Here is a 23301-nt window from a genome sequence, read left to right as displayed (position 1 = left end):
CATTTCTTTTAAAATATTTCTTATGTTGCAAACATAACTTCTATAAAAATGTTTGAAGGAAGTGATAACTTTTTCAATTGCAATTTTTAAGGTCTAACTTTCATTGTAGGGTAAATGCAAAGAATGAAGTTTTTGGAGAGCAGTTGTGTGTTTTATTCTCTTTTAAATCTAATTGTCTCCCTGTGTAACATTACAATGATGATAAAAACATAACTTCAGAAAGGTTCATTTCCTTTGTCAGAGTTCTCTTTTTTTATTTTCCTTTTCTTAGACATACCTCCAGAAAGATAACATTTTTTGGTGATTTTTATATTGTTTTTGTGCAAATCCTTTAATGTGCATTTAGAAAACTGACTATTGGTTTAGAAATATCATCTGAGATTTGCTAGCTTTAGAACTGGCAAATTCTGGGTTTTTTTGTGATCTCACAGTTGGTTTTGTTGCATACATACATTTCAGCACACTGCTGCAGTCCTACAAGCATTCAAAAATCAATTCTGCTTTTGTTTTTTTACTGGTAATCTTTAAAGCTCTGTGATATTGCTGCTTGCTTTTCACCATTTCTGTTTATAGATTTTAATTATAGTGAGTTATTTGTGGCTTATCTGGAAATACCGTGTTGCTAAAAATTTGGGTGTTTTTTGGGTCTAAATCGGAAAATTTGCTCAGCAAAGGTGATACAATTTTGACAGACCTTCCTGCATGCAGGAGGTTTGTAAACATCCCCTGCACAGGTTTGGCTGTGTCCCCATTTTGTCCCTGTGCTTCTGGATTCTGTCAGGAGGTCCCAGATGGAATGACCAGACACCTTCAGTCCCTAAAAGACACTTGAACTCTGTCCCCCAGCAGGTCAGCCTTTTGCTGGGACAGTTGATGTAATTGCATTTTTCTCTTTAGCATGTTGTACCTCACTGTTCCTTTTGTTCAGAGCATTGTAGATTCTGCTGCATTCGTATTTTCTTTTTCTTTTTTACAGTTTCATAGGAGAATTTATAAAGGGATCCCACTGCAGTTCAGAGGACAAGTCTGGTCTTTACTACTTGATGTCCCTAAAATGAAAGAAGAAATGAAGGACCTGTACAATGTGAGTTTGTAGAATTTCCACTTAATTAAAAAAATATCAAATACTGAAACTACAGCCTTTATTAAGCTTCGTTGTTATGCAGCATTAAAAAATAAATTGAAAATTACGTTGCACTCTACTGCTTATTTTAGCTAGGGAAAAAGCTATGTGTTGAAAAGCGCTTTTCCAGCCTATTTTTTGGTTCTGAAATTCATGGAATTAATTTAGTCTTCTTTCCATTTCTTTTCCCATTCTCAAATACTTGCAAAAGCCCTTTTAAAATCAAAGCAAAATAAAGTAAGAAAAATCCCCTGTCAAGGTAAGAAGGCAGAACCCTTGGAAACTACAGCTCTTTGAAAATGTCTATTAAGGAGGTACCTTGTTAGCTGAATATCAGTAAAAGAAGTTTCAATATTCTGGAAGGGATGGTACCTTAATCTTGGAAAAGCCAGAACAAGCTGACTGTCTTTGTGCCATTTCATGTCCAGGTGAAGCTCAGCTTTCCAAATCACTACCTGGTTACTTGGTTGTATTCCCAGGGGTGCAACTGGTGACAAGGGTGTTAACCCCACAAAATTCCACAGGCATAAATCCATCACTTAAGTGCATCTCCTTCCTGGAATATAAGGAAAACAGCTGTTACTGCCCAACCCTCCTCCTTACCCTGAGTAGCAGTTAAAGGAAACTCTAAATTACTGTGGTTATGTTCCTCTCAATTTTTCCCTGCTACCTCTTAATTTCTCTGTGGGTGTGACTAAACTGTCGACCATCAAAGCTGGACCTCAGACCCCAGAGTGGAGAGGAAGGTTCATGTGCAGGCTCATAAGTTGGGCAGAAGGGGAATTGAGTCCCTTAAAACTCTGACTTTTCCTCTCTGCTAAAGGATTATAGGAGAACTTGCCTAGCAGAAAGGCAGTTTAGTATTCTAGGGTGTTTCATTTTTCTCCCCACAGCAATCTGAATGTTCACTGCCTTTTAAAGGAATAATGTCCAGAGTTTCAAGGAAATGCATTGCTGGTTTGATTTTGACATTTTGTAATAGCACTTTTTTGGAACTGTGCTTAGGATCTGAGTAGATGAGAAATCTTATATGGTCATGAAAGATGGATGTTGACATTGATGTTATCTAAATTTTGGTGTCTGTGATCTTCCTCTTAAATTATTTATTGCTCTTTAGTCTGACAGGTTACTCTTTCTGACTTTTATGGGGTTTTTTAACTTCCTGGGTAAGACTAGTGGCAGATCCAAAAGGGATAAAACAGAGTTAATGCTAAATAATGTAGTTGTGGGGAAGAATGCTGAATAAAACTAGAAGTATTTAAAAATAGGTGAATTCATCTTCAGAAATGATTAATGCCATCTAATGATCAATGCAAAACAAAGAAATGTTTGTAGTTCAGATATAGAAGTAGAAAGAGTTTCTTCCATCATTATCCTGGGTTGTTTATTTGTGATAAGCTCATTTTGCTGCTCTCCATTTTCCCATTGAATTCAGGGTCTTGTAAACTCAACTTTTAGGAACAGAAGTGAGAATAAATGAATGAATGTCAAGAGAAAATTATCCTAAGTGCAGAAAATAAGGCGTCAATCTAACCTGTGCAGGCTTCCTAAGTATTCAATTACAAAAATGGATTTAATTATAAAACACTAAAGCAAGTGCTAAAGTAGACATATTCTACAGCTAAATTAGATTAGAACAGAAAGACAGGAAATTACTAGAGAAATGTCCATTATCTATACTTAGATAATAACTGGCAGCTCTGTAGCTACGACTTCTGCTTAGAGAAAAAGGCAGGAAAAGTATGAAAACCACACTAAATCATTTGCTAAAAGTCCAGTCTGGAGCACTTGGATCTCAGGTTCTTGTTCCTGAGTAGTAAAATTAATTTTCTGTCTTTCTCCAGTGCTGTGCCTGCCTGAGAAATGGCAATAAGAAATTGGAAACGCTGAAACAGCCTTAAATATGGGTAGTGAATGATGTGTCAAAAAGAAGTGTGTTATGAGAATGGTCTTTTTACATCTCTGCTGGGTGACTGTATCTGACTCTATAGAATTTGTGTATGTCTCTGCATATTTTGCAAGTTAAAATTGTGATCTTGTGAGTTGCTATTCTGCGTTGTTATAAATCACGTTAGCAAATACTTCAGTATGGGCGTGCAGTCAGACAGGTTTCTGCTGTTTTAGAGCTCACAATTTTAGACTTAATCTGTGTTCTTTGCTGTTTTCCCAGAAATTGAAGTGGCAAGCACGAGGGTCTTCCTCTTTCATCAGGCAGATTGACCTGGATGTGAATCGCACGTACCGGGATCACATCATGTTTCGGGACAGATACGGGGTGAAGTGAGTACAGGGGAAGGGTTTGTTGGGCTTGTCTCAAAAACGTCTTCTGATCTGCCCTGAGCCCCCTCTACCTGCTAAATGTGTGCTCCAAACTTTCAAAGCAGGATTACTTGTGTGCAGTGATGGAAATAATTACTGTCACTAACACACAGCTAACCAGCTTTCCCTTACCATGAGGGGGTCAGTGGCCTTCCAAAGAAAACCATTTCTAAGCTGTTCTCATCTTATTTCAGATTAAAAAAAGTGTCTCAGGTATTATAAATACAAATGCATGGGAATTCCAAGCTAATAAATGAATTAAGATTTATTACACAGTTGTTTCATTTAACTATTTCTTTGCAAAAATAACTTCTTGCATCTCTAATAACATTTATCTTCCCAGAGATTTTAGCCTTCCTTTGGATTTTGTATTCCTCTTCTTCTATCTAACTCAGAACCAAATGAGGCAGTATTTTTATATGTGACCATTTAATTATTTACAAATGTAGGCCATAATGCTTTTGGATTTCTTCAACATGTTGGTTTGGTTTTTTTTACTGCCATTGGATGAGGAATATTAGGCAACTGTCATCTTTAAAAATGCTTAATAGTGAAAACTATTGTGGTGATACAAATATCAGCATTGTTGCTGGCTTGCAGCATCAGCACCCTGCAGAGATGAAGAGAGTATCTTCTCCCTTCTGTCCCTGTATTAGGTTCAGTTTTTAATCTCCTTTTCTTGCCAAGGCAGATTCTATGGTAGTCTGCTATTTTCCAAAAGCAGCACTCAGAGCTGTGCACTGTAATGTGACAATAAATGAAACATTTTCTTATATTATTATTCTAGGTATTTTTGTGGAAAAACTCTAAATCAGGGGAGGTTCTGTGATGGCTGTAAGGAAGGAGCCCAGAGCAGAGATTGCCAGGCTGGGCTGTTCTGTGCAGCCCCTGTGGCTCAGATCCCTTTGTGCAGGGCCGTGTGTGCAGGGCCGTGTGTGCAGGGCCGTGTGTGCAGGGCCGTGTGTGCAGGGCTGTGTGTGCAGGGCCGTGTGTGCAGGGCTGTGTGTGCAGGGCTGTGTGTGCAGGGCTGTGTGTGCAGGGCTGTGTGTGCAGGGCCGTGTGTGCAGGGCTGTGTGTGCCTCGCTGCTGTGCCTCGCTCTGTGGGACTGACCCAGTGCCATCCCACACTGCCTGTGCTCTCTGGGCCTCCCTGCATTCCCATACACGCTTTTCCATGTCAGCAGAAGCTCGTTGCTCCATCAGTTTGGGGTTAACACAAGCAGAGCCAGCTGCAGTCCCTGTGGCTGTGCTGTAAGCATGCCCTCAGAGTCCACAGGAAAGCCTTTGGCTGCCTGAAGCAATTTCACACTTGGAATAGATCTTGGAATTACTGTACATATATTATACATTTCCAGCGATGCCTCGATGAAAAATTCAGAAATCATTTCACATAGCAGGGAAATAAAGTCCCCTGGGTATGTCAATAGCTTGTTTGACTTTTAAGTAGACTGTATATCTTTGAAGGTTCGTTCTTTTACAGGTCTTTAGTGGTCTCATCTAGTGTAAATAGTACTAAAATTGCCATTATTTTATGTATGTTACTGTGAATGAAATTGAGCTCTTATGTTAGGTTTCAAATGGTCAGCTGAGGATACAAGAGGTTCCTGTGTACATTTGGGACCTGTTAATTTGTCCTTGTAAAATAAAATTCAGGCTTAATATCTAGGACTTCAGGTTAAACTTTTCTTTGGTTCCTGAAGAATTGCCCTCTTCAGAATTCAAGTTTAGCCAACAAAAATACCATAATGAAAAGGTTTTGGTAAGTTTTTCCAGGTGTACATCCTCTTCCCAGTATAAAATAAGCACCTTTATACTTTCTTTTTTTTTTTGCCTGCTAATATCTGTTTCCATACATTAATTAGTGTCAGGGAAGAAATTTCACTGGACAGGAAAAGGACAATATGCAAAACTCAGCAGTTATATTTTAGCAGTTTTACTTGCAGATGAAAGTAGGCATTCAGGTGTCCAAATTCTCCTGAACAAACCACAAAAAGTGCGTGTCAGTTTAAAAATTCATTATGAGAACCCTCCACCATTACTTTGGTGGCCCAGCTGAGAAGAGCAGGGTTGTGTTGGTTGGTTTCTTGGTTTCTGTCTTGTTACCTTCACAGTTTTACAGAAAGCAAAAGACTTTTACAAAGCTTTTTTCAAGTCTAACCCTGAAGTACTCGGAGGTCAGCACACTCAGAGGACTGAGCACGGGATGCCAAGTCAGAGTTAATATTACTTTTCTCCAGTTTGACAGTAGCAGCCACCAGAGCAGACTTTAATTTGGGTGCCAAGATTAAGACACCTTTGTGGCTGCTTTGTGCATTTCACATCTCCACTTCTACATATCAGTTTGGAATCAGTAACAGCTGTTAGTGTTCTGCAAGCACAGAAACAAGTCTGGAGGGTTTAAATTTTGGCATCCAGAATAAATCAGTGTTTGAAATGTAGCTCCTCCTGTGTTTCACTTTACCTGTTGGTAAAAATGATGATCTGACACCGTTGCCTTCTCAAAATTCTGTAGGTATTTTTTGAAACCTTTGAACATGTAAAGCCTTGTAAAGGTGCTAATTACAAAGTTAGCTTGAAATCAGAAGTGCTTATCATTGTGAAGTGTTGTTTATCCTGTTCTTTAGTGCTGGACAAGTTGAATTGGGGAAACACATTTCCGAAATACAGTTCACTACTTCTAGGTTTTTCTGTTTTTACAAAAGACAATATTATGGTATTTTCCTTTTCTGCTCTTATTTCTCCAGGCAACAATCTTTGTTCCATGTTTTAGCTGCATATTCCATGTATAATACGGTAAGTTGTGTCCCTTCGCACAAATCTGATTTCTCTGAATGTAAGATAATAACTTGCATCTCTATCTTCTTTCTCCCTAAAAAAAAAAAAAAAAGGCAAACATTTTAGAGGCCTTTGGAAGTGTACAGAAATGGATTATTTGCTTGTTGACATGTTTTGAGCTGAAGTTAAAATAAAGCATCTTGATTCTGAGTATCTGATTGGACAGACTGCACTGTGCACACAGTTTGGCTGAAGCTCAGTATCGTGTCCAATAAGGGGAATGAATTTGTGCTGTGCTGGAGTATAATGCACTGATATTTCCCCCCATTGCATTATCTGCCTGCCATTCATTTGAATGATAGGGAGGAAAATACTGGAAAAAGATGCATGTTGGAGTTAACAGGCACATTTCATAACCTGAAAGGTTCTAGAAAATGGAAAATGTCTTTAAAGGTTGCATCTTCTTTACGTAAGCCCTTGGTCTTGGCTGCAGTCCTGGATGGGGATTTATTAGAGTGGGGTTTCTAGACTGTATCATAAGGGTTCAGAACTTATGTCTTTTGGCTGTATGCTAAAAATAGAAACTGAAATGCTGTTGTGTCCACGTTTAACTGGGCTTTTAATGTAATATCCCCTCATTCCTCGAGCCCATTTTGAGCATTTCCATACATCTTCCATTTTATATCCATCAGCAACTCCCTAGCATTCAGTGTGAAAATACAGAAAGTTCAAAAGAGGAAAGTAAAATTAAGCAGTTACTCAAATTAAATACCAGTTTGTTTGATTTGTTTGCAAAGTTCCAAGAAATGTAACCTTTCTGTCTGGCCTTTATATACCTCCTATAAAACATTGGACTAGTATTTTCAAGTTGCATGAAAAATATTGTTTAAAATCAACCATCAAAGTGTAATGATGAAAGTACTGCAGTGAAGTCTTTATTTTGCACTTATGTTATTGCATTTTTCCTCTTAATATGCAGCAGTTCTTATGCTTTGCTTTTATCTCTAGAGCAAAAGTTCTGCTAAGAACTTGTAAACTCGAAAAAAACTTATTCAACAATTAAGTCATTATCCTTACAAATATTTTATTGGTGGGGTTATCTAAGCAGCTGAATGATGGTGACAGTTGGTTCCTGCCATAAAAGTCAAAACTAATAGTAGAGGAAATACTTGAGTTCAGTTTTGGAACAATAAAATTTTTCTTTGGGTTTGTTACAGTTACTGGTTATTGGGCTGCTAAACTTCAGCAGGTTTATAGCTACAGGTCACTCTTGACAGATCCTGTGCTTATCAGTGGTGCTCTGACTGTAAACCTAAACAAAACCAGATCCTCTCCTCCCCCTCAAAAAAACCAAATTACAACTAAATGGTAACATGTCCATTCAGAGAGTAAGATGATACAGTTACTTGAAGATATTAGTACTGACAAGGATTTTGTGCATCAGTAGTGAGTTCTAATGAACAATCAATACTTCCAGGTTACTTTTCAGCTGGAGGGTTGTGCATCATTCCTTCTCTCTATCAATATTTTGAATGTTTACATATAAAGTGTTTGGTGGTGTTATAATTAGGGAACCTGTGCCATCAGGACAGGCATCTCCACTAACTAAGGGAAAAGATAAGAGCTCGTGGTTACAAGGCTTTTGTTCCCAGCAGTTTAATATTTTCACTGTCTGATTCTCAGGAAGTTGGATACTGTCAGGGGATGAGCCAGATCACAGCTTTACTCCTCATGTACATGAATGAAGAAGATGCCTTCTGGGCCTTGGTGAAGCTCCTCTCTGGCCCAAAGCACGCTATGCACGGTATGGGTCCATGGCTTTCACTATATTTAGGTTTCAACCTGTCCTTTCAAGCTGTAAATTATTCAGAAATTGAACTAAGCTGCTCTGTCTGATTGGTAAAAGTAAGACAAAATGGGAGCTTTATACTTGGGAGGGGTATTGGATGTTACTGGAGCTCTCACCCACAAGGGTAAGTAATTGTTTTTATATGTGATATCTTTCAAATAATTCTAATGAAAATCAGATGGTTTCCTCTTCTCTTAGTCTCTCAGGGAATGTAACCAATTGAAGGCTGGTTATGCAGACATCTATGTGGTAATAAAATAGTAGTGGAAACCTAATACAGAATGTGTTAAATAATATTGCAGCTGTGCTATCACTTGGCAGGACAGGAATTGACAGTAAAAAATGGACTTGTGTCTAGGCATGAACTTTGGGCTTCTCAGTTTTATCTCTTCCTCACACAGAAATTCCTGCTCTTGTGCTATTGTTACTCTTAGGTTATCAGTAGTTCTCTCTTTCCTGCCAGATTTAGTGTGATCTAAGCGTGTTCCAGGGCTATTGGTATGGGACAGGTCCAGGAATTCCAGCATCTTTGTGATGTTACTGATGTGGTGATTCAGAATAGCTGTAGTTCTTGGAAGCCTGAAAAAGTAAATGTTGTTTAGAACTTGGGCTTTTTAGCAGATTTCCAACAACCTCCAGCTCCTTTTCCCTGCTCAAGACTTTCTCATACTGTGATGCCTTCCTCAGCTTTTCAGTGTTCCTGGGTGTTCTCCACCCCCAAGACAAAGGGCTAGTTTGTTATTTTGCTGCTTATACTTCTGCAAAACTATCACTTTTGGGGGAAAAAAAGTGTGATCTGATGTGAGGATCAGTGTCTTAAGTGAAATTTTGAAATCATCAAGTGTCAAAGACTTTCTTGAAGCTTTACACAGTAGTAACAGACTAAGAGCATCTTACAAAAAATCTATAGATTTAATAATAATCAGAACCTGTGCAACTGCAGCTGTGTAGGATTTTGAGCTCTTCAAAGCTCGTAGGAAATTCTGGGTGTTTTGGGAAGTAAATCAGAAGCAGCTCCTTATATACCAAATCACATGCAGGATGAACAAGAGGGTGAACACGGGAATGACATGTTGTAGACCTCCCTCTCTCCCCTCATTCCTGTCACACACCTGTCAAGTGATGGGAGAGGGAAGGAGGGAGCTTTGAGTAGCCCAAGGCTTGATGAGTTCCTCCTCCACAGGGCACATGAACGTTTATGTTGAGTTTTTGTCACTGTGCATCTGTAAATATCACTGTAGATTCTGGAAGGGAAACTTTAAAACTGACTTGACTGATATCATATAACTTTGCCCTTTTTCTGCATTCTTAGGGGAAAGTAGCTTAAAGCACTGTTTGCCAACTCTTTAAAGCCAAAATAATTTCAATTCTAAATTGCCAATATCCATGAAGAAAAACTTTTATGGTTACACTTGATGCTACTGACCATGAAAGATCAACGCCTCCACCTCCTGGAAAATGTTCTGAAGGAACTTCTTGAGATGAAAATTTGTTTTGCCTGTAATATGGATTGTTCTTCCATTTGTGTTTTGGCTCTGCCATGTGACGGTTTCTCCTCTGGATTTGTCATAGAGAAGATGGTGAATGTTTGACCAGCTCCCTGCTGGCACTTGGTTTGTCACTGCTCTTGGCACAGAAGTGGTTGTATACCTTGACTTCTGTGGCTTCTTGCCTTTTCCAGACTTCCCAATACTCCCTCAGGGTGGCCAGGACTTGACTGATAGTTCACAGTGTGGACACATGGCACGTGTCATCAGGTCCCAGCACAAACTCCTGCACAACTTTGTGGGCGAAGTCTTTTTGTCTTTTTTGTTTTGCTGTCTTTTAACCCATTGGATTGGCTGCTTTTGGAGGTGGGCTGGAGAGAACAAGCTACTTTAGTGATAGAACCTATCAAGTGCCTTTGCAAAGTTAAATAGGCAGTAGCCACTGCTCTCTGTGCCTGCATGCTCACTGATTTCTTCATGGGAGCCCGGTGGATTTAAGAGATGTGACCTCTCTTTGTAAAAACCATGTTGATTATTCTCTGCATTCATCCATCTGGGCAACCACTTGCCCCAACTTATCTTATTATGCTTTCTATCAGTCTTTTCTTGGAATAGTGATGTGAGTATTGCACAGATACTGGACTGAAAACCAGTTTAAGAAAAGCTGATGTCATTTCAGCCCTTCTCAGACTCATGGCAAGAGGTTTCATAGAATCCACGTTTCGGGGAGTTCATCTGTGAGTTCTTTTTGAGCTGTTTAGGGTTTAGCAGGAACCTCTCCCCCATGTCTTCCATGCAAAAATTTAATTTGCTTTTAGTATTGACTTCATCTTCTCTGAGCACTTCTAAAAATGTTCACAGACCTACAAGCTCTGTCAGACTTCCTGTTTCCAAGTGTTTGAAAATAGGTCCATTAGTATTTTTAATGTCTTTCGTGAGTTGTTTTTTTGGTGGGGCAGGCTTGCTTTTTCACATTTTTATACTGTGAGGGTTTGATCATCTCTGTTTTTCTGATCTGAACACACCTTCAGCTTTCTGAAGGATCTTTTGTGGATGGTTTCTTTTCCTGCTGTGTAGCTGTGCTAGCTTTCCTTTACATTTTTTTGCCTAGTATTATGTGTTTGCTCTGAGCCCGGTTTTTAACTCCGCTGATAACTCAATGGAAAGGGGATCTTAGTGCTCTCCTTTTCAAGTATATGATCACTAAAACTACTAAAGATTTTTATATGCCCTCTGTCTCGGTTGTGTGAGCTCACAGTCTTTACTTATAGTATATAATCATGATATTTGTCTTGGTTGAATATCCCTCTTGTCTTTTTTTTATGGTCTCTTCTTCAGTGCAGACAATCCTAGTAACTGCCTGTGCTGTTTGCCCTTCTATCGTGAATTTTCTGGGCAATAATTCCAATTTGTCTTTTTGCTTTTAAAATTTTTAATTGGTGTGGGTTGTGGTTCTTTTTTTGTGGGGTTTGGTTTGGTGTTTGGTTTGGTTTTTTTGTTTGGTTGGTTGGTTTTGGATTTGGTTTTTTTTTAGAATAATTATAAATGTGTTTTCCACATGATCTTATTTTGGGTAGACTAATGTATGACTGATGGATCTGCTGTCATTTGTCATTCTAATCTAATAATAGTCACTGAGGGGGAATGTATTGATGTTTAACTGTAGTTATTTAGGCAGAAGTATGTGCACATCTGTACATAGACATCATAATATTGTTATGAATATCTGTTTAGATCCAATGGTCTTATAGAAGGGTAATATTCTTGGAGCCTCAATGCCTCTGTAATGTGATTTTTGTACCTAATACACCTTTTAAATGGTCAATTTCTTTTCTTAGGTTTTTTTATTGAAGGTTTTCCAAAACTGTTGAGGTTTCAAGAACATCATGACAAAATACTGAAGAAATTTTTGTCCAAGCTTAAGCAGCACTTGGTGAGTATTTATATTGCAGTACAAACAATGCTGGTTTACAGCTTTCTACCTTGTTTCAGTTCAGGTGAACCCACTAGGCTGAGAATACTCAAACCTCAGAAGAGAAATGCAAAGCTGTAAGAGGCAGAAGTGCTGTTGTTTTCATTAGAGACAAAGTTGTGGTGCCCCTCAGCAGAGTTGTGATAAAATTGGATCATGAGAGTAAGTAAACTGGGTGCCTGGCTCACTTTGTGGTTGTTCTGCTTGGCCTTGTGCAAACTGCTGCTGGTAAAACATTTTATCAAGGGTTTTTTATATGTAGAGCTTTGTGGTTCACAGAGGTGACTTTATGACCAGCCAGTTTTAATCTCTGTTTAAAAAATAACCTTTATCAGAGGAGTTAATGGTCCTTTTAAAATTTGCACATACTCATGAACCTAAATTTAGAGTTTTTTCTCTTCTAATGCTCTTAAGTAGGAAATAATATGCTGATTTTGGCTGTATTTATTCTAAGAAATATATAAATTTTCTAATGGGAGAAGAATACCCTTCCAGTAGTCATCAAGAATTTCCTTGTACAGTACATTGGTACTGCCAGAATCCATCTGCAGGTCTTAAAAAGCAATGTAAGAGATGCTCACTTGCAGCAACATCAGCTGAGAGTGATGGCTGCTTACAAGCACTACCTTCTCAGGACTGTATTATTTTCTGCTTAGTGTGTTTCCCTCCCTAGAAAAAGAAAAAAAAAAGACAATTTGGGAGCAAACTAGCACCTTGGCAATGGTGAATTGCATCTCATGTGTGCTTGTTGTATTACAAAATAGAATTTAATGTCTTTTTTAATTTATTTTTTTTAACAGTGTACTGTAAGAACTGCTCATAACAGGCAGTTAGGCAGATCTGATTAAAAAAAACCCTCACTCTTCTGTTAAAAGGTCAAGTCAGAATTAGTCATGCAAGATTATCTTTTCACATTAAAAAAAATTCAAAACCAGTTCTGTAACTAATTTGACTCTGAAATTAAAATTGTAGGTTTAATTTTTACAGTACATGCAAGATGATGTACTTAGAAATATGGTGTTATTCTCATTTTTGAGGTCGTCACATTTCAGAAAGAAAATATAGAATAATCCCAAGAAGACAGTAAATGGTAAAAGGCCGTTATACTTTCTAAAAATTCCAACATCATAATACATGATTGAGATGATAGAACCTGAGGCTGGCACATTATTAAATTTTATATTATTGTTTATACACCTGTTATTACTGCAACTAATAATCAAGAGCTTTTTTTAACCTGTCATCTGTCCCTGTATCACATCTCCCCCCTCTGCCTTGGGTCACTTGAAAAAAGAAGGTTTCAGACAAGTGCAGAAACTGCTTTTAGTAACTGAAAAAAATAATTAAATTAAAATGCTTCCATAGCTCTCTTCTGAGGGAATTCTTGCCCATTTGTTTAGGGGGATGCAGAAAACATTCACTCTCCCTATTTATTACATTTTTTCTTTTAAGTTTCAATTCAGAACTTAGTCCTATTTTTGTATGAATCAGTTTTGGGGGCATTGAATTTAATAGCAATTTGGTTTTTTTATCAGAGAAAACCATAGACCATTATATCTTATATTTCAGTGGGCTGATGGCCATTCTTACAGGTTAGAAAACTAAGGTTGTTTTGGTTCTGTTTGCTTTTTTCAAGACTCTCAACATGAAAATCTCATTATTGCAGTTATATGAAGGATTGTTTTTCTCCTCTCTTACTGTGAATGTGTCACTGAAATGAGCCCATGTTAACTTGCTGAAAGACAAAAGCAAAGCCTGCAGATAAACCAGAGGGATTGGTCCGTTGCTTATTCAGTGTTTTATAACTGAAATTTTTGGAAAAGCTGAATCTGGCAAGCCTGGAATATGATATTACCCACAGTTAAAATTCAGGATTTCTTAACTTTTCATCTTTTCCTCTAACTATGCTAAGAACTTTGAAGAGCTTCATGGAACTGCAGAGAAGCTTTGGCCATCTTTGAATGGGTGGCACACCACCTGGATTATCTGTGTCTGGGGGAAATTAGGCCCTTTAATTAAGGAATAAAATCCCTTATGAGTCTAAGTCCTGTTTTGAGACCCTGTGTTTGAATAATTTGATAGTTTTGTGCTGGTTTCTGGTAGTTAATGTATTTTTGTCACAAAATCTTTTCAGCCTTTGGTGTGAATTGGCAGCCTTGCTACAGAGAAATAAAAGACTGGATGGACCCAGTGCCTGAACCTGGGTTGCTCCAGAATATGGGCTTATTTTCTTGATAGAGGATTTTATCCTCTGCTTCCTCTGTCCCAGGAACAAGATAAAGGTGGTGTTAATACCTCTGCATCTCTGTGTGTGTGTTCTTCAGGTGGTAAAGTTGATGAAGGAAAACTATAAAAGAAATTTGTTGGATTGAAGTAACAGTGTCTCATATGGTTAAATTAATTATTTATGGTGAATATTGGGCACATTGACCTCAAGGGGAAAATGTTGTTTCATGGATGGTGCAAGGCACTACTTGGAATTTTGTAAGTATTTTTAAACTTCTGCATTCTTTGCAGGACTCCCAGGATATGCCCACCAGCCTTTACACAACCAAGTGGTTTTTCCAGTGTTTTCTTGATCGTGTGAGTATGTTTTCCTTTCTGTTGCTGTTTTCAATTGTGACTTGGGGCAGACTGTTTTCACAGCATCACCTGGTTCTGTCATTGCAGACTCCCTTTACATTAAGCCTCAGGATATGGGATATCTACATACTTGAAGGAGAGCGGATTCTCACTGCTATGTCTTACACAATTCTGAAACTACACAGAAGTAAGAAACCTCTCAAACATTTGAAGCCTAAACAGAGATTCAGCAAGTTTTGTTCTCATTTGTGTAGTTTGACCTTTATGTGTGAAAATCTCAAGTTTCCAATTTGCCCTATGCTGCTTCTGCCAGGTCTATGCACAAAAAGTTAAAAGCTTTTGCTTTATTTATGTCTGTGTGTGTGGTGGGCTGACCTTGGCTGCATCCAGGTGCCCACCAAGCTACTCCCCTTCCCAGCAGGATTGAGGGAAGGAGAAATAAGGGCTGCTGTGGGGAAAATTAACTCCCTCTCAGCCAGGCCCAATACAATGTGATTGTCAAAGCAAAGTATTTATGACAGTAAGAAAGTTATTTAAACATGGACATGAGGTGAGCTGTATTGCTGACTAAACAAGGGGGAATAACGTTGTAGGTCTGTGGTTTGGAAATGGCTTACTAGCCCCTGCAGGATTTAAATTAATTGGAAAAGTGCACAAAGAATCCAGAGTGTGCCACTGTTACCAACAAACAAGTCAGCAATGAGGAATCACAAGTCTTCTCTCCTTAAGCTGTTGTTTATCCAAGAATGTAATTAAAATCCAGACTTTCTGTAGTCTACCTGTGTGACCTTCTCTTTCATCTCTTGCCTTTGTGTATAGTAAAATTTGAGATTTTCAATAGAAGAATTGTCTAAAGCACCTGTGCTTGGTTCCCTAAAGTGATGTAGCATCTTAAGTTCCAAAGGATTGAAAAAGCTTTTGAGGATGCATTTTAGGTTTGAATAAATTTGAACATTTCTCAGGGTGATACCTTTTAGCTCAAGTTCAAGACACTTTTACTGTGGGACTTTGGCTTTCTGAGTGAAGTCATTTAACTCTGTAATTTCAGAGTCTGCATGGAGCTGCAGAATTCACGGCGTAGTTTCCTTGCACGTTTATTCCTCTTGAACTGTCTCACTGGGGTGTGCTCACTAGTTTGTTCATAAACTGCCTTGAAAAATGGAAAAGGTTCCTTTTTTCATTATTGCACTTAAGAAAGCTAAACATTTTGAGGCAAATAATTAGGCTTAGCATTTTGGTTTCTCTTCTTTACTTGCAAATAAACATCCACTTGAATTTTTGTTTTTATTCACCGCTCTTTATGGGAAGACCTGAGGAAAAAGTCTGAGTGTGGATTTGCTTGCTTAGCAAGTAGCAATGTCCTCCATGATCAAACACCTCGAGTAGCTCAGGGCAACAGAGAGGAGATGAGAGGGCTGGCAGAGAAGGTGGCAGAAGACAGGTTCTGATTTGTTTTCCAGTTTCTTGTCTACCCTTAAAAACATTGATGGTATAGCTATCCAGTCAAAGTGTCACTGTGGAATACATGCCAAGGGCATTTTTATTACGGTGCAAAACTATCTTTTTTTATGGTTTCTGTATAGAAATTGTACATTCTGAAACTTTTGATGACATGCAAATGATTAAAGAAGCTACATAGGTGTGCAGTTACAGCCTTGCAAGCCACATGGCCTTACTGCTGTGTAAAAAGGGAAAGAAAAATAACCTGATAACTGTAAAATGACTTTCAAAATATGACCTGAATTTTCAGAGAGCCTGAAGCAATGGTTCTGAAGTGTGAACTGCCATCATCATTTCATTGGGAGTTAATTCAGTTGTGAATGAGGATACTGTAAATAGCGACTTTTAAAATGTTTTACTACCTTTCAGAGCTCCTGATTAAGAGAGATGGTGTGTGTTGTACAGATCTACAGAGTAAGTTGAGGATGCAGGGCTGAAAAATAAAGACCTGAAGCTGTTGGACATAAGAAAGCTGTTGTGAAGATGCCCCTTTTTGGAAAACACTGTCCTAAGTAGAGAATGATACATAGAAAGCATTTCCATAGTGATCTGCAAGTGAATTTTGGATGCATTTTACAGATTTCTGGTGTAGAAATCAGTTATCTGCATAATTAACCAGTATTTTTCATTCTACTTTGAAAACAAAAGCACCTAATGACGGAAATACGTTTTCCAGTGTTCATGATCAAGATATCTTAATGTGTAATATAATATTTTCTCCTTATATAGAGCATCTGATGAAATTACAAATGGAAGAGCTTGTAAAATTTCTGCAGGAGACTTTAGCCAAGGATTTCTTCTATGAAGATGACTTTGTAATAGAGCAGCTCCAAAATTCTGTAGCGGAATTGAAACGAGCAAAGCTGGATTTACCAGCAGCAGGTAAGAAACTTGAACATATGCACACTTAGATATTTGGAGCTCTTTACACATTGTTCATTTTTAAAGTGTTAAGTAATGCTGTTGAAAATAATGCAAATGTTTCTCTCTTCATCACTGCATAGATTTTGGGTTTTTTTTACCCAGAAATACTTCACAGTTTAAAATCAACACTTTTCCTTTCGTGAATTTGTTCTTTTTTGGTATTTTGTTTTAAGCTAATGGCAAAGCACTTTGAAACATCCTGTGTTCTGATAATTTCAAACTTAAATTTATAAAACCTTTCAGGTAGAAGTGAAATTTTTTGAAGCAACAGCATTGTCTGGGAATCCAGACTGTTTCGTAGCTTGATTAGATGTGGAACAAACTACAGGTCAAATAGTTTCTTCTGTTAGTCAAATCCAGATTTTTAATTGTGTGCAGGTGATAGACCTGCTGGGTGTTTAATGGAATCATTTTCTTTTTCCTTCTCCATCTTTGTGGGTTTGGTTGCAGAGCAGAGATGGTTGTTTTGTTGCATTGCTTATGAAATGTGTAGAATCTTCGTCCTCTATTAAGATTCTATTTTTTTTCTATCCCCACCTCCACAATGTTTAATTAGAATTTTTCTTGTGATTACTCAATGCTTCTTTTTTATCCTTTAATTGTAGAATAGTATCTGAGAGATGTATATTTAAAAAAAATTACAAGCCTTGCAGAAATTACCTTAAAGTAGCTTTAAATAAAGTTGCTGTGGTTTGCTTTCAGAAGTTAAGAAGTGTCAGAATAAAGGTTGCTGTGTAGCATTGTTGTGATAATTTGTTCTTTCATTAACGAACTTAATTTTTCTATTTCTGTAGACGTTATTTATTGCATTCAGTATTGGGCTGTGTCAACTGCCCACCACAAATAAATACCTGTTTCATCTGGTTCTTCAGCAGATCTGTTCCTATGGAGTGCAAACTCTTTCTGTTTTTCATCATCTTGGCTTCTTGTCAGCTTCCTGTTTCTCCCTATTCCTGTGCTCTGCCCTCTTTCTGAATTTCTGTACAATCTCTCCAGCTGACTTTCTTCCACCCACAATAGGCTGAAGTCCAGTTCCTGCCCTTGTCTTTTCGTCTGTTCCTTCCCCTTTGTAATTGTAGCCTTCCCATCCCACCTTCTTTCCATCCTTTTTCCACAAGCTTCAGTCTTGAGAAATGTTGTGCTGCTGAAGTTGTTCTTTCCATCACTGCTCTTCAGCCATGAGCTTTATCAGACCCCTTGTCACAGCTGGTGCTTGGCCAAGGTGAACAACTTCATCCTTTGGCATCAGTTCCACTCCTTCACAGAATCATAGGATATCCTGAGATGGAAGGAATCCTTAAGGATCATTGAAGTCCAGTGGTTATATTTGAACAGTGAGGGGCTTATCCCAACAACTTCAGTAGTTTGTAGATGTGTAGATTTTTCGTGGATGTGGTAAAGTTAAATTTCATCAGTGAAAAGTTCCTAGTTTCCAAACTGTGGTAGCTGAAGAATTGGGTAAGATTTTTATGGTGCTGTATCTTCCAGCCTAGAAAATCATATCCATGCAAGTCACGTTGAGAGTTTCTGTGGAAAATACAGAATCTACTGGAAATTTTCTTGGTGCAGAAGGCAGAAAGTCTGTTCCTAACTTATTTATGTTTTAAGGCTTTTGTTTTTGTGGAATATAAAATGCCTTCAAGTGAAATTTATTTGAGAATACTCTGGATTTTCACAGAAAGTTTGAGGAGGCTTCAGGTGACATGAGAGCCACCACCCACCTTGGAACAGAAGGTGTGAGACTCAAGGAGTCTTCTTGTGGGTACCAACAGCAAAGGACAGTGACTGTATCTTCTTGCCAAGGCAGTTTAGCCATGAAATGCAAGTTGTTTGGTTTCATACTGGGTACACTTCAGTGTGACTTCTGATATGACAAGCTGACAGGATGCTAATTGTTTCGAGCCATATTGGTTCTTTATTTTGGGTAGCTAGAGCAACAGCAGTAACAAAATGTATTGTGTTAGTTGTTTTTTTTTTCCCCCTTCTACATGAATGTGGGAGGTTTAACTTTGAAACAGGAAAAGCAAAGCCAAAGTGAATTATATTTTGGTGCTGGATGAGAAATTGAGCTTTTTTCCTTCTTAATTTCAAAGTAACCTGGGAAAACCTCTATGTGGTATGTTTTTGTGAGGGGTAGAAGGGAACATTCCTTAACCTTTCACAGAATAAAAATAAAGTGCCTTCATCCTAATCCTTGGGAATCTGGCTGATTTGTCTGCTGTTATCTGTACTTGGGTGAGGCTGCCTTATTCGTTCTTCATATGAATTTTACGAGCCTTTGGTTTTATTTTTAAAAATTTTTTCTCTCTTAATTTTGGTTTTATTAATCACTGTCTTCAACTAATATTTTTTTTACAGGTTCTGAACAGTTTCTAGATGTTCAGCTTTGCTCATATGTTGTGACAGGACACCAGGTGTCCACCAAAACCGCTCTGTCACTGCTGTCCTCAGTTGGGCAGGGGAGAGAAAATACAAGGAAAGGCTTCTGGATTGAGATAAGGGCAGAGAGAGAACACTCAGCAGTTCCCATCATGGGCAGAAGAGACTTGACTTGGGAAAACTAATTGAATTTATTACTAATCAAGTCAGAGTATGGTAGTGAGAAACAGAACCAAATCTTAAAAAATTTTCCCCCACCCCTCCCCTTTTCCAGGGTTCAACTTCACTCCCATTTTTTTCTATCTCCTCCCCTCCAACAGTGCAGGTGGACAGGGAATGTGGGTTGTGGTCAGTTCATCACATGTTGTTTCTGCTGCTTCTTTCTCCACAAGGTGAGGACTCCTCACGCTCTTCCTTTTCTCAAGCATGGGGTGCCTCCCACAGGCTGCAGTTGTCCATGAACTGCTCCAGCCTGGGTGCTTCCCAAGGGCTGCAGTTCCTCACAAACTACTCCATCGTGTGTCCCTCCCACTGGGTGCAGATTTTCAGGAACAGGCTGCTCCAGTGTGGATCCCCGATGAGGTCACGACTCCTGCCACCAAACCTGCTCCAGCATGGGTTCCTCTCTCCATGGGTCCCCAGGTCCTGCCAGGAGCCTGCTCCAGTGCAGACTTCCCATGGGGTCACAGCTTCCTTTGGGCATCCCCCTGCTCTGGTGTGGGGCCCTCCAGGCCTCAGGTGCTGCAGGTGAATCTCTACTGTGGCACGTGGAGCACCTGCCCCTCCTCCACTGACCTCAGTGGCTGCAGGGCTGTCTCTCTCACATGTTCTCACTCCTTTCTCCAGCTGCATTTGCTCTTGAGCAGGTTTTTTTTCTCTCCTTCTTAAATGAGTTATCCCAGAAGTGCTGCCACCATCCCTGTTGTGCTCAGTCTTGGCCAGTCCTGGATCCAGTTGGCATTGGCTTTGTTGGACATGGGGGAAGCTTCTCCAGCTCCTCACAGAAACCACCCCTGTAGCCTCCCCTGCTACCAAAGCTTTGCCACACAAACCCAGTACAGAGGTCTGTGTGACTCTACTGTCTTTACTACCTTGACTCTTACTATTTTTCTTCTAATTCCATCTAAAACATATGAAACCATTCTGTGTCATGCAACCACAAAAATACCTGTTCGTTTAAATATTCACCGTAACCTGAGAAAATAGTGTTTATTTTTGTTTTCTCAGCTGAAATCAAAGCACTACTTCCTATCTTGTACTTTTTTTTTTTCCCTGAGCAACAATTACACCTTTAAGAACTAAAGTAAAAATGCATGTTAGGAAAAAGAAAAAAAATCTCCATCTTACAGTTGCATCAGTATCAGTCATCCAGGAATAGCAGTGAGCTAATTAAGCTCAGTGGAATTTTCCATCTGGCATCCTTTGTTAGGCTGTATAGATTTTCCTGCCCTAGTAGGGTAAGCTGCAGTAGGATATTAAAAGAGGTAATAACTTTTGTGTTACTTTAAAGTGGATGTCTGGTTATGTCTGATGTAGCTTTCCCTGGCTTGCTTCCTCCATGGCTTCTCCCAGTGAATTAAGGAGCTCCATGTTCCCTTCAAGCACAGAAGGAAGACTCTTTCTCACTGTTAAAACCCTTAAAAGGCTCAGCCAGAAAACATGGATGTTAAGGGGATCTTGCTAATTTTGTATCTCTGTTCTTGCCAATACTGGGGCTGTTTTGCAGAAAGCAGACCCTGGATTTTCCCTCCTCTTAGTGGTAATTTCTAGTCTAAGTGCTTACCAGTGTAGGGTAGCCTGTACTTAGCAACTGCAACGTTCAGAGCATGGCATGCAAATTCAAGTGCTGTTCCTCAAGGCAGGCATCCCTCTCTTCCAGTGACTCTGTGGAGACAGTGACTGTATGAACAAGAACATTTCTTACTGGGAAACCAAGTGGTTATTGAGCCCTAGAGAGGCAGGCTGTGACAGCTAGACAGTAAAAACTGTCCTTTAAGGTATTTCTCCTCTGACATACCCTCAAGCAAATTTAGTAGGAAAGGCATTTGGTATTTTCTGGATTGCCTGGAATGTGGTGCAGGGTGTCCACACCACAGCTGGTTCCTGAACAGCACACTCACCTAACTCTGTATGACTTCACATCTTTTCCGGCTGCCAGATCAGATGTAGGATGGACAATGTCTTCCTTAATTCAAGGATGATGTTCAGAGCATAATGAGAGGAATTTTCTTGGGGTACACCATTGATTTCCAAAATTTCTGGATGCAGATTCTTTCCATGTCTATTATTTAAAACAGCAGCAAAATTCTTTAAGTGCTCACAAGACAGGGATAAAATTTCCAGCTTTGCTATAACTCGTTCCTGTAGAACTACATGAATAATGCAATGCTTAATAAACAATATTTATATATGAATAGATTTTTATAGTGTCTGACTTTAATAAACAGAAGTGCTTGCCAGTAAAGGTTTCATATTAAAAATACTTTGCTGAAAATAGTTTATCAATATTTTCCTTTGTAAACAAGGCAGCCAGGCCCACCTTCAAGACTTGGAGCCTCTCAGGTCTGTTCCTGAGACAGTTTCTCACCTGTGTTTTGATACAAGGTGTCCTGAAAAGGGAGGGCAGAGAGCTCCTGGGTTGGATTTTTTTTTTGTAATGGCTGAAAGTTTAATAGACCTAACAGCAGACCCTAAATCAGACATAAAGCTCTTGTGCTTAATTTTAAAACAGTATTGGCAAATTTTGAAATCTGCTGCTGTTGTTGTGATCAATTTAACTACCTTGGTGCATGATAACACCAGCTTTAAACTCTTACTCAGTTCTAGTTTTCCCAACCTTTTCTGTATTCAGGGAAAACTAGCAAAATTTGAATCTTGCATTTGCCATAAATTTTAAAATGTTTATTTGATATTTATTTTTAAATTTATATTTTATTAAATTTATTATCGGTATCTTTTATTCAATATCCATTTCACATATTCATTGGTGACATGCAGAAGTGTATACTACCTTAATAGAAATATTAATCATAATCTATTAAATAATGTCTATTCTCCCCTGTTCATGTGCCTTTTGCCAGCCAAAACAATAGAAATACGTAAGTCAGCTTGACTTTCCTGTTTCTGATGGTGTCTTTCTTTTGGTTGTGTTTTGTTTCAGAGGTATTTTGGATTTTTCACTTGTGCTTGAAGAATACCCAAGTAGCTATTTCAGACAGTGCATTTTGTGTTTTAATCAACTAAACTGTTTTTTCTGCCTTGTTTCATGTGTGGTACAACTACTCTACAATATTATGAACTAAAATAATATATGGAATTATACTAATATAATTAGTGTATATCTTTGGCAGTTTTAGACTTAGGATTTCCTTTGTTTAAAAACATTTACTGTTTAAAACTTCCATGATCTTTAAATACATGACCCAGATAGTTATGTTGGTCCAAATCTGTTAACATTTCCATTGTTTATCTGAATGCAGATGTTTATAAAGTAAGTTTTCCTTGCTGTCAGTACTACAAAAGCGACACAGCAGCAGAAAGGCAAACAGTGTATTTTGTTCTCCCTTCAAGTTGTCCAGCAGGATTTCATTTAGTAACTTCTTTGGCAGTGAAGACATAAAGGAGGAGGAGCGAAGGTTGACTTACAGAGAGCACCCTGAGCTTCTAGTGCAGGCACTTAAATTTCTTTAAAATTCTCTTAGACTTGTAAACTGCAGAAGATGGCATGTCACTGATGGAAAATAAACACAAAATTTCAAGATGTCATTTCAAGAGTTGTTTTTATGACCATTACCATCCTTGAAAATTGTGTTAGAACAGTCAAAGTGCATGTATTCTGGTGCTGAAATTAAGGACTAGACTGTTATTCACCGGAGAGAGCACTTAAAGCACTTTACTCCAATTATATGTCTGCTACTCGATGCATGAGGCTGTTAGTGCCTCCTGAAGCAATTATCTGGAAAAGTCTTGCAGTGGAGACCGACTTCCACTGGGTGGTGGCCAAGGCTTGTTTGAGCAGGAGGAAGTCAGGACACAAAGTTTCTTTAATATGACTTGAACGTTTTGTCTTTTGGGGAACAGTCAGACCTGCTCATATTTGCTCTGCTGCTTTTCATGTCAGGGAATATGTTTACCAACAACAAACACCTGATTCTTCTTGTTTTGCTTAAATTGTCTCCTTCTCCTTCCATTTCTCTCCTTCCTTACCTGTTTTTCACCCTGTATTATTTGTTTGCTTATTTTATGCTATACTGCATAGAAGCCAACTAAATCACTGCCTTTCTTTTAAAGGAAAAATAGAAAATCCTGTAGTTCCCGCTCTGTAATTTCTGATACAAGCTGATACAATGTTTGTCTTTGGGAAAAGCCAGTAACTAAACTGTCTAGGAAC

At 38.6% G+C, this 23301-nt stretch overlaps 1 protein-coding gene across 8 annotated transcripts in view; it reads left to right on the top strand.

The window, feature by feature from the left end:
• USP6NL (USP6 N-terminal like) overlaps positions 1-23301 on the top strand; it is a 138189-nt gene that overhangs the window by 106603 nt on the left and 8285 nt on the right. For 7 of the 8 annotated variants that reach the window (XM_051795159.1, XM_051795162.1, XM_051795164.1 and 4 more), the window contains 9 exons: positions 977-1084; positions 3294-3403; positions 6187-6235; positions 7901-8021; positions 11392-11486; positions 14043-14108; positions 14196-14295; positions 15978-16022; positions 16338-16490. In XM_051795159.1, coding sequence (XP_051651119.1) covers positions 977-1084; positions 3294-3403; positions 6187-6235; positions 7901-8021; positions 11392-11486; positions 14043-14108; positions 14196-14295; positions 15978-16022; positions 16338-16490 — 847 coding nt within the window. The remainder of the gene's footprint in view (positions 1-976; positions 1085-3293; positions 3404-6186; positions 6236-7900; positions 8022-11391; positions 11487-14042; positions 14109-14195; positions 14296-15977; positions 16023-16337; positions 16491-23301) is intronic. The other variant, XM_051795158.1, reaches the window with a different exon arrangement.

The sequence above is a fragment of the Manacus candei genome, unplaced genomic scaffold (genome assembly GCF_025592945.1).
Source record: "Manacus candei isolate 608988 ecotype Guabito, Panama unplaced genomic scaffold, ASM2559294v1 h1tg000042l, whole genome shotgun sequence".
In the NCBI taxonomy this organism is placed as follows: Eukaryota; Metazoa; Chordata; class Aves; order Passeriformes; family Pipridae; genus Manacus; species Manacus candei.
Note: the sequence above shows the minus strand (reverse complement) of the source record. Positions and strands in the feature narration are given on the sequence as shown.